This window comes from Lepisma saccharinum, chromosome 2 (genome assembly GCF_977018435.1).
Source record: "Lepisma saccharinum chromosome 2, izLepSacc3.1, whole genome shotgun sequence".
Taxonomy (NCBI): Eukaryota; Metazoa; Arthropoda; class Insecta; order Zygentoma; family Lepismatidae; genus Lepisma; species Lepisma saccharinum.
Genome location: NC_139230.1, coordinates 109,902,935 through 109,920,296, shown reverse-complemented (window position 1 = coordinate 109,920,296; position 17,362 = coordinate 109,902,935). Strand labels below are relative to the sequence as shown.

General features: G+C 37.4%; 1 protein-coding gene across 2 annotated transcripts in view; it reads right to left on the bottom strand.

Annotated features, from left to right (window-relative positions):
* Positions 1 to 17,362, bottom strand: part of LOC145984110 (VWFA and cache domain-containing protein 1) — a 211,140-nt gene that overhangs the window by 113,936 nt on the left and 79,842 nt on the right. For both annotated transcript variants that reach the window (XM_083117535.1, XM_083117536.1), the window contains exons 8-9: positions 15,600 to 15,812; positions 428 to 655 (exon numbers count right to left, since the gene is read on the bottom strand). In XM_083117535.1, coding sequence (XP_082973661.1) covers positions 428 to 655; positions 15,600 to 15,812 — 441 coding nt within the window. The remainder of the gene's footprint in view (positions 1 to 427; positions 656 to 15,599; positions 15,813 to 17,362) is intronic.

Genomic DNA, 17,362 nt, shown 5'->3' with positions numbered 1-17,362 from the left:
TATTTATGCATGTATATCATGCACCTTTTCCCAAAATTTTACTGGTACAAGACCTTGATGATTGTGTTAAGGTCTTCAAATGTGGATTTCACTGTGCCGTGATATGCAGCTGTGGCTGCCACTTATAAACTACATGAGATAAATATGCGAGTTTTGAACTATTGAAAGGTAAGTGTAATCGCACATGGAAACTATTTTTTAAAAAAAATGGTTGAGGAACTGGCATCGAGTCACTTCATATGGATTGACACTTACCGCATTATTTATGTTGCTAGCTTGTTCAATGCTTTCATGTAAACCATATAATGCACTCCAGTCCTGTTCCTAATAATTTTTGAACACAACAGAAATAAAAATCACTCTATAAAACATTAAATAATACTGCAATATATCTTAGTAATAAATAATTGAAGATTATTTACATTACCTTTCCCTATGTTATCCCAGTATGGCAAGGAAAATGTTGGCTCATTCTTCACAGACAAGTTCAGCATGGAATAGAACTGACCTACTGTGACACTCAATTTTTTTGTAGAATTGATGGACTGCATTACTCCCTTTTTAATTTTCAATGGAAATGTAATGTTGTACTTTTGAAAATTCTGATCTGCTATATCCTGCAGGAAATGTTTTTCCAACATGATAGGTTTACCATCTGCAAAGAAAAGGCAAAAAAGAGGATTATTTTTACTGTTTTTACTCTATTAGAATAACCACAAAAACATATGAAATTGAACTACTAAAAATGACAACAAGAACATAAAATAAGAGAATCTACTAGGGCTGAGCCGATACCAATTTGAACCAATACCAATGCCAATGCAGATACTCTCAGTGACATTCCGTCGCTTATGGAACAACTGAAATTTGACTACATCACTGAAGAATATAGACTGTTCGTAGATTCGTCACGGACTAGCCTCAATGCAGTGTTACTACACAATGGCAATCAAAATCCTGCCATCCCTGTTGCTCATGCTGTGCATATGAAAGAAACATACGAGAACATGTGGAACCTACTACAGAAATTAACCTTTTGGTGCCCAAGGCCATTTTCACATGTAATCCCCTTGATGCACAAGCCGATTTTGAGCAAAATGCAGAGTTTCAATTAAATAAGTGTAGATCGGAGACTAATTGCCCTAGAGAGATGAGTGATATACCGTTGTACGCGGAATGAACCAGAGATTCAGACTATATAAAATTTAAGCAAATTTGGCATATATGTGGCATGGGGGAGGGGGCTAACTCTCAAAATTCCAAAATTTAGGAAACAAAAATTTGGTTCCCCCACCCTCCCCCCAAGAAAAAAGTACATGACAGTGTCGACATGCACATGGAAATGATCGCTGACATGTAAGGAACACAAAAATATTTGCATTATTATCATATGACCAATGTAACTTGAGTTGTACCCCCAAAAGGAATGGGCAGCACACCACTGATTCAAGCTTCAAAATGCAGCGGTACCTTGAAATGACTTTAGCTCAGAGACTATTGGCCCTGGAGATATGAACGATATACCATTGTATGCGGAATGAACCACAGATTCAGACGATATATAATTTATGCACATTCGGCATATATATGGAGGGGGAAAGGGGGAAATCCCCTGAAAATACTTTTTTTTTAAAAAAATGGGGTTTCTCCCCCCTTCCCCCTGAAAAAAAGGATATGAAAAGTTCAAAATGCACATAGAAATTATCGCTGGAATGTAAGAAACAGAAAAATATTTGCATGATTGCCGTATTACCAATGTAACGCGAGTTGTACCCCTGAAATGAAAGGCTTGTACGCCACTGTCTCAAGCTTCGGAATTGAGCGAAATGCAGAGTTACATTGAATTGACTACAGCTCAGAAACTAAATGCCCTAGATATGAAAGATATACCATTGTACGCCGAATGAATCACAGATTCAGACAATATATAATTTATGCACATTCGGCATACATATGGAGGGGGAAAGGGGGGAAATCCCCTCAAAACTATTTTTCTTAAAAAAAATGATGTTTCCACCACCCCCCCCCCCCCGAAAAAAATGTCAAAGTGCACAAAATGCAAAATTTATGCAAATTTGGCATATATATAAGGGAGAAAACCCCCAAAAATTATTTTAAAAAATTGTCACTTCACCCAAAAAATGTCCTCGCACTTGAGCACAAAACGACAGCTACGAACAACATTCACGGACGAAAAGCTAGAACGCAGTAAAAAATGAGCGCCGATTCTTGCAGCTGCTTGAAATTCTATTTTTAGACAATGCAGGGTAACCCCTGTCGCAACTTGTGGACACTTGTGCTAAAAAAACAAAGGTTTCCTTCAGCGCACTTCAAAATTCCATATTCACAACGCAGATTCAATAACCAGTCTTGGAAGCAGATATTTAGACTATAATAACTAATAAAGAGTATGCATGTACGTTATGCTGTTCTTCTGAACACACCTAAATGTTAACCTCATTTCCACGTACTTCACCTCAGCAACTGCAGTCTTGCAGGCCAACAAGGCTCTGGCATCTGGACCTACAGCCTGCACAATCCTTTGTAGGGTTGTTTGATTTGAGATTTTGTTTTTAAGTACACTTTATGCACAGATATGCTAATCCAGAGTGGATATACAGTTTAAAGTGGGATTCGAACCACTTTGTGCCTCCACAGGATATCGAACCCGGGTCCCCTTGATCACAAGGCAATGATGTTACACTAAACAATCGGGGAGGCAGGCTACCTTTGTATGGTTGTAAGTTCTCCTGTGTTTTGCTCATAGGAATATATGTGTTGAGTGCCCAGTACAGCCTCGGTTTTTACCCTGGGTAAGGAGATTTTAAAGACACGCATGGTGATTTTTTTATACATTGTAAGGGGATCGGCCTCGTATAATGTGATGCATGTAAATAGCCTAAGTGCTGACCTATACAAAAATTTTAATTTCAATCAATCAATAACATTCTTCCATGAACATGGGTAACATTTAAATGAAATTCATGGCTAGTTATAGTACTACTACAACAAAAACAACAACTAATAATATTAATAATAATAACAATTATTATTATTGCATATATATGGCAATAATATACTATTCAATAGTCAATACCAGTTACAATATGTGCAATTAAATAGTACTAAAGACACATCCTGCTAGAAGGATTTGCTGCACACACTACATAATTCATTCATTTTATATAAATTCTAAGGTGAAAACCAACAAGTGTAATATGTCAAATTGAAGGTAAGTATTTACACTACAATTATTGTATGGAACATTTTCTTCTCAAATGCCTAGATTATTAATAAATTAATGATAAACATAAAACTAATAGTAAAAAATACGATTTTTTTTACTAATCCATGATTAACTACTTAACAGTTGCTCCTATTGAAAAACATAACATAACATTAAATATAGAACACACATTAAGCTTTCATTTGAAAAAAAGATCGTTGAGATCGGGCCGTTGGTTTCAGAGATATAGTTGCTTTTTAAAAGGTCAACATCCGCCATCTTGGATTGGCCGCCATTTCTATTAGCTACCACTTTGAAATGGCAATCATGGTTTTATGGTATCCTTAGACACCCATATAACTGTGGCATAAAGGAAAATGAGTACCCCCAAATTATACAGATTTCTTGATTTTGGCCACTTGACCCATAGACTAGTATGAGTGGAGAGACGTCAGGCAGATCACTATCAACACCAAGTGCTAAAAGGATCTTGTTTGCACGAACACCAAATGGTTTAGTGGCACGAGGATGTAGCCGGTAGAGAGTCAGCCTTCTCTCGTTGGAGACGGGTGATATGATGGATGCAAAGACATCGAGCGAAGATGGAAGAAGTAATTCAGAACAAGCTGCTGTCTTCACAGAGACAGCGATGGCACAGATGCCTGAACATACAAACTGGTGGTGGGACTGGTATGGAAAGCACTGGAACACACACAAATACCAGCATGATGCACTGCATCCGAGAAGGATGGGTGAATGAATACCTAACACATCCATAGTTGAGCTTTGGCCTGATAAGTGAATGGTACAGGCAGAGCAGTACCATCCTCTCAGCACCCTAAGATGTATGAACTAAAACACATAGAAGGTTGAGTACTCTGAGACAAGGGAACTTTAGCTGGAAAAGGTGTGGTTGCCAAGTACATTTCTTATTGAAAATGAGGCCGAGAAATCGAACCTCTTTCACAAAACACAAGATATGGACAGGTCAGGATCAAGATGGCAGGTACGTTGATGACCAAAATGAATGCACATGGATTTCTCGGATGAGCAGCTGAAACCAGTTTGGGAGGAACACTTAACCAAATGGTTTATGGTCAGTTGGAGCTGATGGGAGACTTCGTGAGTGAAAAAAGATTGTGAGGTCGTCCACACATAGAAGACCATGTACAGGGGCGAGAATGTTGGTCGTAACACTATTCACCACTATGGTAAACAGAGTCTATTATGACTCACACTTAGGACACTGCCCTGAAGGATGCCATTCTCCTGTAGATGAAGGTCCAAAAAGTAGTTCCCTGCCTTTTTTGCAACTAGGGTTTTCTGTATGTTGTGGAAGGCAATGTTTTGTTTATGACAAACTGAATAAATAGCATTTACCAGATTGCAATGGCTGTAAGATTCTGGAAATTCCAATTTCTCTTTATCAGGATGAGCAACTTGGATAGGTCAGTGGCTCATACTTCATCAATGTGATGCCAATCCTTTTTTTTTCTTTTTTTTTTACAGCTGCACATTTATAGGAGTCAATCAGTATTCACTTGTTTTGGTCTGTGTGCATGTGTGTTGAAGGAAAGAAGGTGGCTACAAAAATCTGTCGAGATATAGTTTTATTACCAAAATTCGTTAGTTGAAAAATTTGCAAAGTAAAAACATGTAGATCTAGAAGCCTGTTACTGAAGCAGTGGATTGATGCAGATATGTGTTTTACCACAAGTGGAAAAGTAAATTTTCTATCAAACATGTATGGAAGATATAAGTTTAAGTTTTAAAATAGTTTTTAGAAAATTTTTTCTTTTGTGCAAAGAAACTGCATGCACATTGTTCTAGTTTACAATTCAAAAATCACTGTGGACATGATTTGAGGCTTTTCTGAAAGCTCGTACAGTGTTTATTCTTATCTATCTGTCCACAGAATAATGAAGCTGTCTCTGTGGGCTAATGTGACTGACAAATATTTTAATCTCAGTTCTTGTTTGGTAACTATATTATGTAATTTTTATCTCTATTAAAGCAACAGTCCTTTCATCTACAAATTGGAAGAGAAAAGAAATAAATAAAAATAATTTGTTATCAGAATGAGATAAAAATGCCCAAGCACAGGACATCTTTTCTTCCCTCTGCGTGTTTCTGCACTTAAAAATAACAAAATAGAACAACAGTAGAGCACCAAGTACACAAATTACTTTATGGGAAGAAACAAATCAAAATTTCCATTTCTGTCTCAGCAATTACTGCAGAGCAACAGTAGTATGGGGTCATTCCATGCCAAATCATCACAAAAAAATGAAGTTTTCAATCTGACCACCTCAGATTTTCATAAAATTTGGTAGGGTGGTAGAGGATATGAAGTAATAAATCTGAGTCTTAATCAAATTGTAAAAAAAAACCACCAGCATAACACTCACTACTGAAACTCTTATAGATCATATTAGTACTAACTTGCCTTTTGACATGATAAAAACAGAGGTGATTCACAACTTAATATCAGACCACTCAGCACAACTAATGCAAGTAAAGTTGACCACAAACCATAATATAACAAATACATATGCAATAGAATGTAGAAATATCAATGAAGAAAATATCAAGTATCTATCTTACCGTCTAAAAAAAAAGAATGAACAGAAGTGTACCAATCAGACATTATGGAAAAAAATTGGGAAATCTTATAAATACACTTGTATATTAACTAAATATTGCATGTCCCATTAAAAAGAAATACATATATTTAAATAAAAAAGCAAAGCTTGGGTAACAAACAACATTGTACAGAAAAAATGAACTGAAAAGCATCCACGACAAATTCATAGCTACCAGACAGAAAATTTACAGGGTGGTTCATGAGTGTGGATACACCCGAATAATAGTTTAATGGCATACTATTCTGCAAAACTAATATTGTAGGTTTGTAATAGGGGTGGGGGAAAATGTTATAGGGCATATGACGATGACAGCTGCCATCTTGAAACCCACCATCTTGAATTCAACTTCAGAATTTTAAATGGGAAGGGGGTGAAATGATATATCAAATCAGGCTAGAATTTCTCGAGAAATGCAATGGTGAAGGTTTTTCGATGTATCTTTAACCAGTAAAAAGTTATGACTGAATTCTTGTACCAATTTGCTCCATTTCGAGGTTTTTCCCATCGACGGAACCTTAAATGCTTACAGCTACATGGATTTGTTAAATGCAGTGGCATAGGTGGTGGGGGGGGGGGCTCACCCGGCTCAAGCCCCTTTCATTTTCAATAAAATTTTCGATTTTAAATTAGAGAGAGACGATCGAGTACGAGTGCGACACATTATATGCTTTTTCTCTTTATATTCCGTTAATTGTCCGAGGACTAAGTCTCATAGTTAAACTGAAATTTTGGCATCAATACATTGCGAGTTGACACTTGGATGCTTGGTCATAGCATCCCTGATTTGGAATGGGTGGAGTGGTCGCAGTGCATGGAAGGAAGGTGGGTAGAATTAATATGTACTCTTGGAATTCCACGGTCAGCTGGCCTTGGTATTTACTACATTAACAGGAAATCTTACTGCCCTAGGGTATTTTTGTGTTTGGAAAGTTGGGGAAACGGGGATTTGAAGACAAGAGAATGGGGTTAGTGTCTGGTCGGTAGAGGTTCTCAATAGATTCACTTTGCAAAGACGGACACTGAATTTTGTTTTATAAACTTTGGTGAGTCTAAATTATTTTAAATTTCATTGCATTATGTGTATTGTACCAGGTGTATAAGCTTAAATCTGCTGTTTGCTCATAGATGGCGTTAGTGAGCGTATGAAGCTACCATGAGCACGCCATACCTGGTGTTTTTATGAGTTGGACATCTGCCAACACAAATCAGTGCACATCGTTAGCAGGTGCAGACAACAACAGACAGTGTTCCTGTGGTAAGCATGTCTAGTTTTGTGCCAGAAAAAGAGCATATGCGGGAAGCTCTGCTTTTCTGCTTCCATTTGAAGAAATCGGCTGCCGAATCGCATCGAATGCTTGTGGAGGCCTATGGTGACAGTGCTGTATCGGAAACAACGTGCAGGGATTGGTTTCGTCGGTTCAAAGACGGCAATTTTGACCTGAGCGACAAGAAGCGTGAAAATCGGCCCAGGAAGGTTGAGGACCATCAATTGCAGGCTCTTTTGGACGAGGACGATACCCAAACGCAAAAGATGCTTGCCGAGCAATTGGGTGTTACTCAAGCAGCCATTTCCATGCGTCTACGTGCCATGGGAAAGGTTCAAAAGATCGGAAAATGGGTGCCGCATGAATTGACCGATCGGCAGCTGGAGAGACGCCAAAACACATGCGAAATCTTGCTTGCCAGACAAAAAAGAAAGTCTTTCCTGCATCGGATTGTGACTGGTGATGAAAAGTGGATATATTTCGAGAATCCTAAACGCAAGAAATCGTGGGTTGATCCCGGCCAACCATCAACATCTTCCTCGAGACCAAATCGCTTCGGCCGGAAGACGATGCTGTGTGTTTGGTGGGATCAACAGGGCATCGTCTACTTTGAGCTGTTGAAACCTGGTGAAACTGTCACTGCCCACCGCTACCACCAACAACTGATCAAATTGCACCGTGCTCTGTGTGACAAAAGACCGGATTATCAAGAAAGACATGACAAGCTGATTTTCCTCCACGACAACGCCCCATCACACACGTCAAGACTGGTCCAAAACTACTTGGAGACACGCAACTGGGAGGTGCTACCCCATCCCGCCTATTCACCAGACCTGGCCCCTTCCGACTACCATCTGTTTTCGTCGATGGGCCACGCCCTCGCTGAGCAGCACTTCGATTCGTATGCAGACATCCGAAAATGGCTTGATGAGTGGTTTGCCTCGAAAGAGAAGGACTTTTTTTGGCGTGGTATCCACAAATTGCCCGAGAGATGGGCAAAATGTGTAGCTCGCGAGGGCAAGTACTTTGAATAAATTTCTTGTTGCTTTCTATGAACAAACCATGTGTTTTTCTGACTACAAAACAGCAGATTTAAGCTTATACACCTGGTATGTTAAAATATGTTTCATATAGGTTTATGGGAAAATTGTTTAAGTATGTTCCCAAAATCCCCCTTTCCCCCTTTTGAAATTTCAGGCCATACCACTGCGTTTCTAAACTTTAGGCGCAAGTTTGTTAAGTATTTTCCCAACAAACACTGGGCACCACCCCATTTCAAATTTCTGGGATCTACAGCTTAAAGTGGGATCCGAACCACTGTATGCCTCCACCGGGTATCAAACTGGGACCCCTTCATTACAAGGTGGCAACGCTACCACTGTGCCATCGGAAAGGCCCTAGTTATCAGATGACAAGGGTTGCATATTCGGTTTATGAACTTCCATATGAACATAAACATTAGCCTTGTCACTGTGAAGGACTTTTCATTCAATGGAAGCGTCACACTGTAATTGTGCATTTATAATGCACAGCTCTTTGTGGATGTATCCGATTAAAATCATGTGCAATGGCATGCGAACTTCTCTCAGTAGACGTCACTTTGATGTTGATGCGTTACAGATGCGGTAAACAAATTTTAAGGCATTTTTCTAACACCTCAAAAAGGAGCAAATTGGTACAAGAATTCAGTCATAACTTTTTCTGGTTAAAGGTAAGTTGAAAAAACTTTCACCATTGCATTTCTCATGAAATTCTAGCCTGATTTGATATATCATATCACCCCCTTCCCATTTAAAATTCTGAAGTTGAATTCAAGATGGCAGGTTTCAAGATGGTGGCCGTCATCGTCATATGCCCTATAACATTTTCCCCCAACCCTATTACAAACTTACAATGTTAGTTTTGCAGAATAGTATGTCATTCAACTTTTTGGGTGTCTCCACACTTTTGGACCACCCTGTATAATGATATGTAAAAGAATATGAAAAATTAATTAAATCTGAGAAAGCTCACCATTTATCACAAAAAATAAAGTAATAGCAATAAGTCTAAAATGTATATGGGCTATACTGAACAAGCAAGGAGGGAAAGATAACAAAAAAGCTAAAGAAAATATCTCTATATAAATGGTACCGATGTAAAAGACCCACAAACTATAGCAACAATATTCAATAACACTCTTCTGAATGATAACCAAAACACTAGAATGAAATATGCTAAACGTTTGGGCTGATACACAAATAGCATTCAAAACTCTATCATTCCAGGTGAAATAAGTATTATTGACGTAGAAAAAAACTATTAATTCCCTAAATAACAAGAAATCATGTGACATTGATGGTTGGTCTAAGCAAGTAATAAAAACACTCTACTTCTGCCTCTCCAATTTGCTATAAATTTATCAATAAGGAATGGCATACTCCCAAAGATCTTTAAAAAGTGTGTCATAAAACCAATATACAAAAAGGGGCCTAAAACAGACCCCTTAAATTACAGACCAATAGCAATTACATCACAGTTCTCCAAAATAGTAGAAAAAATAATCTGCAATAAAATTCATGATTCTTGCTCCAAATTTAATATTATAAATCAATATCAACACTGTTTTCAAAAAAGACAAATCAACAAATTCAGCAACTGTACAATTTATAAAAATAATTACTGAAGCCTTGGAGGACAATGAAATTCCAAGCACGTTTTTTCTAGATCTGTCTAAACCATTTGACTCTCAACAACACACTTATGCATAAACTGCATAGTATAGGCATTTGAGGTGGCACATTTAACCTAATTAAGTCATTTCTTTCCGATCGAATACAATGCACTCAAATTGAGCACACAGATAATACATCTATCAAAACCTTCTACTCCAGTTCTAAATCGTCAAACGTAGGTGTCCCTCAAGGATCTATGTTTGGTCCATTATTATTCATCCTTTACATCAATGACATACCAAAGAACAACATGACTCAAACTATCACCTATGCAGACAACACTAATATAATATGTAGGGCAAAAACAAAAGAACAATTAGAAATCCAAACTTATATCTTGATTAATCAAATAACCCAGTACTTAAAGACTAATAGCCTAAATGTGAACCACCAAAAAACAAACTTAATTGTTTTTAACCCTGGCAACAAGAAGAACTTTGATAACTTGATGGTCTACTTAGATGAAAATGAAATAGTGTGTGTTAACCAAGTAAAATGTCTAGGATTGATTATTGATGATAAACTAAATTGGGCATGCCATACTGACTATATATCTGATAAACTCACCAAAAACCCATACCTGTTGAAAATCCTTTCGCAGTATCATATCAAGGAAATCAACATGAATCTATATTATGTTCTTATCTATCCTCACTTAGAGTACTGTATTACAGCTTGGGGAGGAGCAGCTCACGTACATACAAAAAGAGTATTTACACTACAGAAAAGGGCTGTTAGACTTATGTGCAAAATACCATCCAGATCAACATGCAGAATTGCCTTTCGCGAAAACAAAATTTTGGCTTTATATTCACTGTATGTTTATAAATTATTATTTTCATACTAAATGACGAGAGACAAGTTGGAAATGAACACATCCATGGACATAACACAAGACAAAGAAAAAACTTCCATGTCCAGACAAACAGACTAACTCTGACAGACAGATCACCACATTCTGCAGGTTTAAAATTTTACAACAAACTTCCTTGGCTAAAAAATATCACTCCTTTGAAGAAAAAATTGTATAAATACGGAGAAACTGGTACTCACTTTTATCAGCAAAGCTGTTTTTTCTTCCTTTTCGATTAATTTCAGTGGCCACTGCCACCATCCTCGTTCCACTGAAATTAATCGAAAAAGAAGAAAAACCAGCTTCGCAGATAAAAGTGAGTACTAGTTTCTCCGTATTTATATACTACCGCATCTCTCTTTTCCCAATTATGAAAAAAAATTGTAGTTAATCAAGCAATATCTTGCAGAAAGAGCGCTATATGACATAAATGAATGTAAAATAGATTGGGCACAACTGTCAAATATGTAAAAAAAATCTGCTAATCTCATACACCTTAGTGTATATAAATACAGTAGAGCGTCGATTATCTGAACGTCGGTCAACCGAACTGTGTACTCGCTCGCACCTGTTACTCTCCCACCCTACCGTCCATCATCCCCCTCACTCCCAAACCAAGTTTCCCACAGTAGTCGCCGCACTGAGCCACCGCTGGCGGAACATTGCTTCTAATGGGGCCTTCATAAGGCGCTGCTGACCGGCCAAGCCGCCAGTCGCTGTGTTTCAACAATCAGCACACTTCTGTCGGTGTATGTATTGTTCATGCAAAATGCGTATGTAATATGTACATATTTTTGTTTAATAAACTGTACCACATACTATATATTCCTACTAAAGTTGCCTTTGTACGTTACTTTGTAATACTTAAAGAGATGCCTGTTTTTATGAATAAATTTACTGTACAGTACTTCTTTTTGGCAAATAAACATGTACAGTTCGATTATCCGAACAAACCAGTTTTCCGAACACCCATGTCCCCCAATTACTTCGGATAATCGACGCTCTACTGTATCACATAAATTTAAGGAATAATGTATCTCTAACTTTACAAAAAAAAAAATCATGCATACACTATGTATTTTTATTATGGACATGCCTGCTTATCATTGTTTTTAATATTGTAAATGTTCAATTTATGTAAATTTGTGTACCACATATGTGCGTTATGTAAACATCTTTGATGTTTTTATACTGTAATATCTCTTATACTATATCTTATCTATATATACATGTATCTGATGATATCCATACCCATGGAAAAATGGGTCAATGGATAAACAAAGATTATGATTATGATAACTTACATGCGTAAAATTTCTGGCCCATTTTCTAGAGGAAATCATGAGCTATGAATTTGGTTCAGTGAATTTAGTATGTAAATCACATGGTTTGTTACATATTTGCTGTTATTTGTGTCAGAAACCAACTTTTACACCAATTCTAAAAATTAAGTAAATAATTGGAGCTTTCTAATTCAATTAGAATTCAAGGTAGCTCCATCAAACAAAAATCATAATTTAGCAAATTTTGTGCTCTAACATTTCGGTCATCTTTAATTTTTGTACAAATTGCTCTTTTCGAGACATAATTTTTTAAGAAATTTCAAGGTGAATTTTGGCACCATTTTGCAAGATGGCAGTGATGCTACAGGTCAGAGAGTGGTAAACTCTTCAAAATTGGATTTTTCACATTTTTTAACTATAGAGGCAGTTGGTTTCATTTCTGTTGCAATTAGTTTCCAAAACGACATTGGTTTATTAGACTGTAAGGTGTTCACTGAATGTAGCATATACTACTGTCAGATTTCCTTATTCCTGTTCCCAAAGCCATCCCAAAATGAAACACCAAACAAAGATTACATTTAACTGTATAACGTTTTTTCCACAAAAAATTGAGGATAAACTTTTCTTTAGGTATTCAAGGTCAAAGGGGTCGGACCCTGTGGCCGAGTGGTTAGCACATCGCACTGCGATGCTAAGGGTCCCGGGTTCGAATCCTGCTCGGGCTTGGTTGTTTGTGAATGTCCATTCATCAATTTCATCATTTCATCACTCATCCCCATCTTCGCAAATTAGCCAAGAGGCACAAAACGTGAAGTAAAATAAACTAAATCAATCAAGGTCAAAGGTCACATTGTGTGACCTTGAAATGAAAGTTTCAAAATTTTCATATGAAACTATTTTTTTATGAAAACTAAGCTCCCTTAGCTTCAAAATAAGCTCAAGATGAATTAGAAGAAAAGTTATGAATTTTTTCGTTGACCTTGTAAGCATAAATTTGACATTTTTGTTATAAAGTACAAACACCGTGTATCATTGAGGGCTAAAATTTTACACATGCAAGTAACTTCATGTCCTCTACCATCCTACCAAATTTCATGAATATCTGAGATGGCAGGGTTGGGAGTTGTGATGATTTGGCATGGAATGATCGGACCCTACGAAGAATGTAGTCAAGCAAACATTCTTCAATTTAGATCATGGGACTCATCAACATTGTAATATTTCTAAAAACTGCCAAGATTCTCAGTTGCTCTTTTCTCATTCCTGTGACCCATGAAGAGATGTATGTTGAAAGAGGATGTAATTTCATCCCCCACAACTTCTCTTCTTTCTTTTCAACATCTAAACTTTTGCAATCACTTGTGGAGAGGTAATTATTACATTAACCTTCAATGAACACAGTGGCAGGGGCATTCCAATGAGGTCATGTCAGGCACCATCTCAGATTTTGATTAAACTTGGTGTGCACCCTTCCCCTAAGGTTGAAAAAAAAATGGGTTTTTTTTCACTATCTCAAGCTGTTTTAATTGTACAGCACTTTGAAATGTCATTAAATCTGTGTTGTCTGTTACCCTTGTGACTCCTGGCACAAGACACCCTTGCTTACATTTTATTTTCATTCTCTTTAACCAATGTGCACATGGCACAGTGGTTCGGATCCCACTTTAAACTGTAGGTCCAGTCCCGATTAGCCTTACTGTGCATAAAGTGGACCGAAGCAACTAGTGACATGTGTCACTTGGAAGCAGACCCTCAGTAATCCATTCAAACTTTTGAACTGAAGTGTGACAACAAGCTAAACATGTCTCTTGCATGTACTAACTAACTAACTAACTCTCTAGCCTTCTTAAACCTGAAGGTTTATGGCTGCAGCAATACAGGCCTTCCATCTGTCCCTATCCTGAGCAAGATCTATATACTCTTGTCCATTCCTGCCAATTTCATTTAGGCCCATCTCAACATTATCCCTGCATCTTCGTCTTGGTCTTCCTACTGGTGTCTTACCATCAGGTTTCCCAACAAGAATCCTGTAAACTCTTGTTCTCTCCAATTCGTGTTTACTGTTCTGTATATTTTCACTTTTAGTTTCTTAGATATTAAACGAGACGACAAAAATGTATGAAGAGAAAAATAACATGCATTAAGCCTGCTTTTTATTTCCTCTTTAATATCATTTTTTTTTTGTTAGTATTACTCCTAAGTACTTGAATTTGGAAAGTGTGTTGGAAACAGTGTTTTGTTGTCTGAGTGACTCCTCCTCTTTTTCTAGCAGCAAACGGGGGGGTCCGTTGCTAATTGTTTCGGCCATGATTTTCTTGCTTGTGTGCGCACACGGGCTCCTTTACTTTTGCTTCAAAAAAGAAAGCAAACAGTTCTGAATACCTTCTTCAAAACGAACAAAAACCACATGATAAGTAAAAGAAAAGTGACCCCCTTCCTTCTCCTACAACAGCTCATTATCCGCCACTGGTGTGCATGGTAATGTGATAATTGCAGAATTCAGGTCCCTCTTTCTTGTTTGAATGCAGCTGTCTGGATAGAAAATATTGTCCTTATTATTGTCTGTTGCATGGTAAAACGCAATGCAAGGATCATTTTTTTTTTTCACACTGCTGATAAAAGGTCGGTCTTCCTTCTTTCTCTCAACTGTGAGTGAGTGAGTGAGAGCGAGAGAGAGAGAGATATAGATCGATTGGAATACGAAGTTTCCCTCCACATAAAACAGTCTCCCATTCGCTGATTCAAGGCCGCCTAGTTCTCTTGGGGATTCTTGTTGGTGTTGGCTCTATAAGCAGGCCAGGGTGATTTGTCGCCGGGCAGAAGTTTTGTGAACAAGCCACGAGAGGGTGTGGAAAGGTTTCTGAAAGGCCTGAGGTGCATATTCCTACCCTGTTCTGTCACGAAATGATGCGAAATGAACTGCAAAATGCGAAATAGACTCTTAAACACGAAATTTACAGTTTATATACAGACGCGACACTTTCTGAAGTCTGAAGTATCCTGTGAGTTATGCAATTCACGAAAAATTTATTAATTCTGCTGCAAGCATTTGAGAAGCAAAAATGGACCCCTTTATACAGGAATAAACTTCATATTCTGGTAATGATTTAATATGCTATTAGAAGGGATAGTGCAATTTTTAAATCAAATTTGAGATTATATTCACATTTCTAAAACCAAAATGTCATTTTATATAGTGCTTTTTCACTGCTATAACAGCAAAATTTCATTTTATTTACCACTTTTGAACCCGAAATTGACTGTTCTTGTGCCGAAATTTTGCTTTTTTATTTGCCAAAAATATGTGCCTCTATCTACCACCCATGAAAGAACTTTCTACCTACAAAGGTATACCATACTTAAGCTTGAATTAAAGAAATTGCTGTGAATGACTACCCAACCTTGAATGTGGACAAATAATTGGATGTGGGAGTGAATGTGTTATGCAATGATTATTTTTTTGGAGATACATTATGAGATTTTAATGCGAGCTCACACATGGATATGCATGGCACAATAATTAGAATGAGGTAGAAAAGTAACATGAAATAAGAAGAAAATATTTCAAACATGTGCATGCACACACACTTAATACATACATATTATAACTTACCATCAATTACAGCATATGTGTTTATAACAACAGAATAATCCCCTTTCTGATGTTCCTGGGCAATTGTGGATAAAACGACCTTAGCATCTGCTAAGGATGTTAGAAGTCCTCTGCTAATGTACACTATAAGAGCTTCTGATGTGTTTGTTCCAAGCAATGAATGTTGAATCATTTCAAATGCATGTTGAAAACCTAGAGAATGATTAGTTGGTCCTGCAAATAGAATTAAGAGTATTCATATTTTCTTGGAATTATATTGAGCTCTCACTACTTTCATGGAGATGAATTCAATCAAGTCTTCAAATTCCTAATACTTTGCATATTTTGTGTTCCAAACCTATTGCTCTGCTTCCATACTTCACATAATTAATATGTTTCAAGAATTCAGGTTACACTACAGTCTTAAATTCAATCACACAGTATGAAGGCTAACTCACTCTCTTACCTTCTTAAACCCGAAGACTAGTGCCATGAAATATGTAACTATATTTCTTATCATATGTTGAGGGGCTTCTGTCACTAATCAAATTTGTTGACATGATTAAATGTTCTGATGCTGCAGTTATCAATTGGAGAAAATAGAAAAGCATGCTACAAATGATTCAGCACACAAGTAGTTCTGTGGTTCTCTACAGTGAAACGTAAACAATTAGGGGCATGAAAGGAATATAAAATGTGAGACTACATAATGTTCATTTTAGGACTTTCCAATAGATAGGAACTACATTTTCCTTCCATACTTTGGCATGAAACAACGTGAAATGAAATGCACGATGTGAAATAAGCTGTTTAGTATGAAACTTAGAAGTTATTTGCCAATGCCTGTGACGTATTTTGTTGCAGCAGTTAAGAAAGTGTTTAAAACTCTTGTTTTATGGTCACAAAAATACGCCACAGGTTCGCTTCTGTTCACTCGGCATACTTTCCGTGTCACGATTGTGTTTATGTTAGTAGTTGCGGAACTCTCCGCTACAGGCGCTCTACTCCTTCTCTGCATTGCTACGCTTTGTGAGATTCGCACACACAGTTCGGTGTACGCTCTCCTTCTGCAAGTACCTGGAAGAAACGAGGGGAGAGTTGTTCTCTCTGTCCGGATACATACATTCATGGAAAGAACAGTACCATGGATAGTGAAACTCTAAGTGGCTATTTCTAATTGGTTTCGGTACGTAAATATGCACGTACATTGATGCAAGTTCTTCAGCGAAGATACACATGCCACGAACTTGTCCAGCAAGAAAGGTGTTTCAAGAAAGGTGTTTGACGAATGTTCCATTCAACATGCTTGGTGAGTGATAAGGGACCAAAAGAAGCAGTTTGCCGATCGCAGTTTTGAAGGAATAGCATGTAATAGTTCGTCAATTTTGGATGTGTTCACTGGGCATTAAGAATAGTATTCACGTCAATTATTTTGAGTGAATAAGAATGTACTTGGCAACATGTAACAATGTTACACACGAGAATTGATGCAATGAAGAGGAGAAGGCAATGTCGAGGGATTGGTTCAGCCGACGGCACATGTTGGATCAATTGGATGAGAACAGTCACGATTGCCCGAATCTGGATTTGATGGCCCATTCCATTTTTGAAGTACCACAATGGTTCGAGAAGTTTCTGCAAGACCTTGGAGTACGAGAACTGAACCTAACTGTGACGTCATTCAAGAGACTGGAGAAGTAGTCATCACATTTCGTCAGTATAGAGGACATCACAATTACACATGAGGTATGTACTCTATAAAAGTGCAGCGATTATTTGTGGTG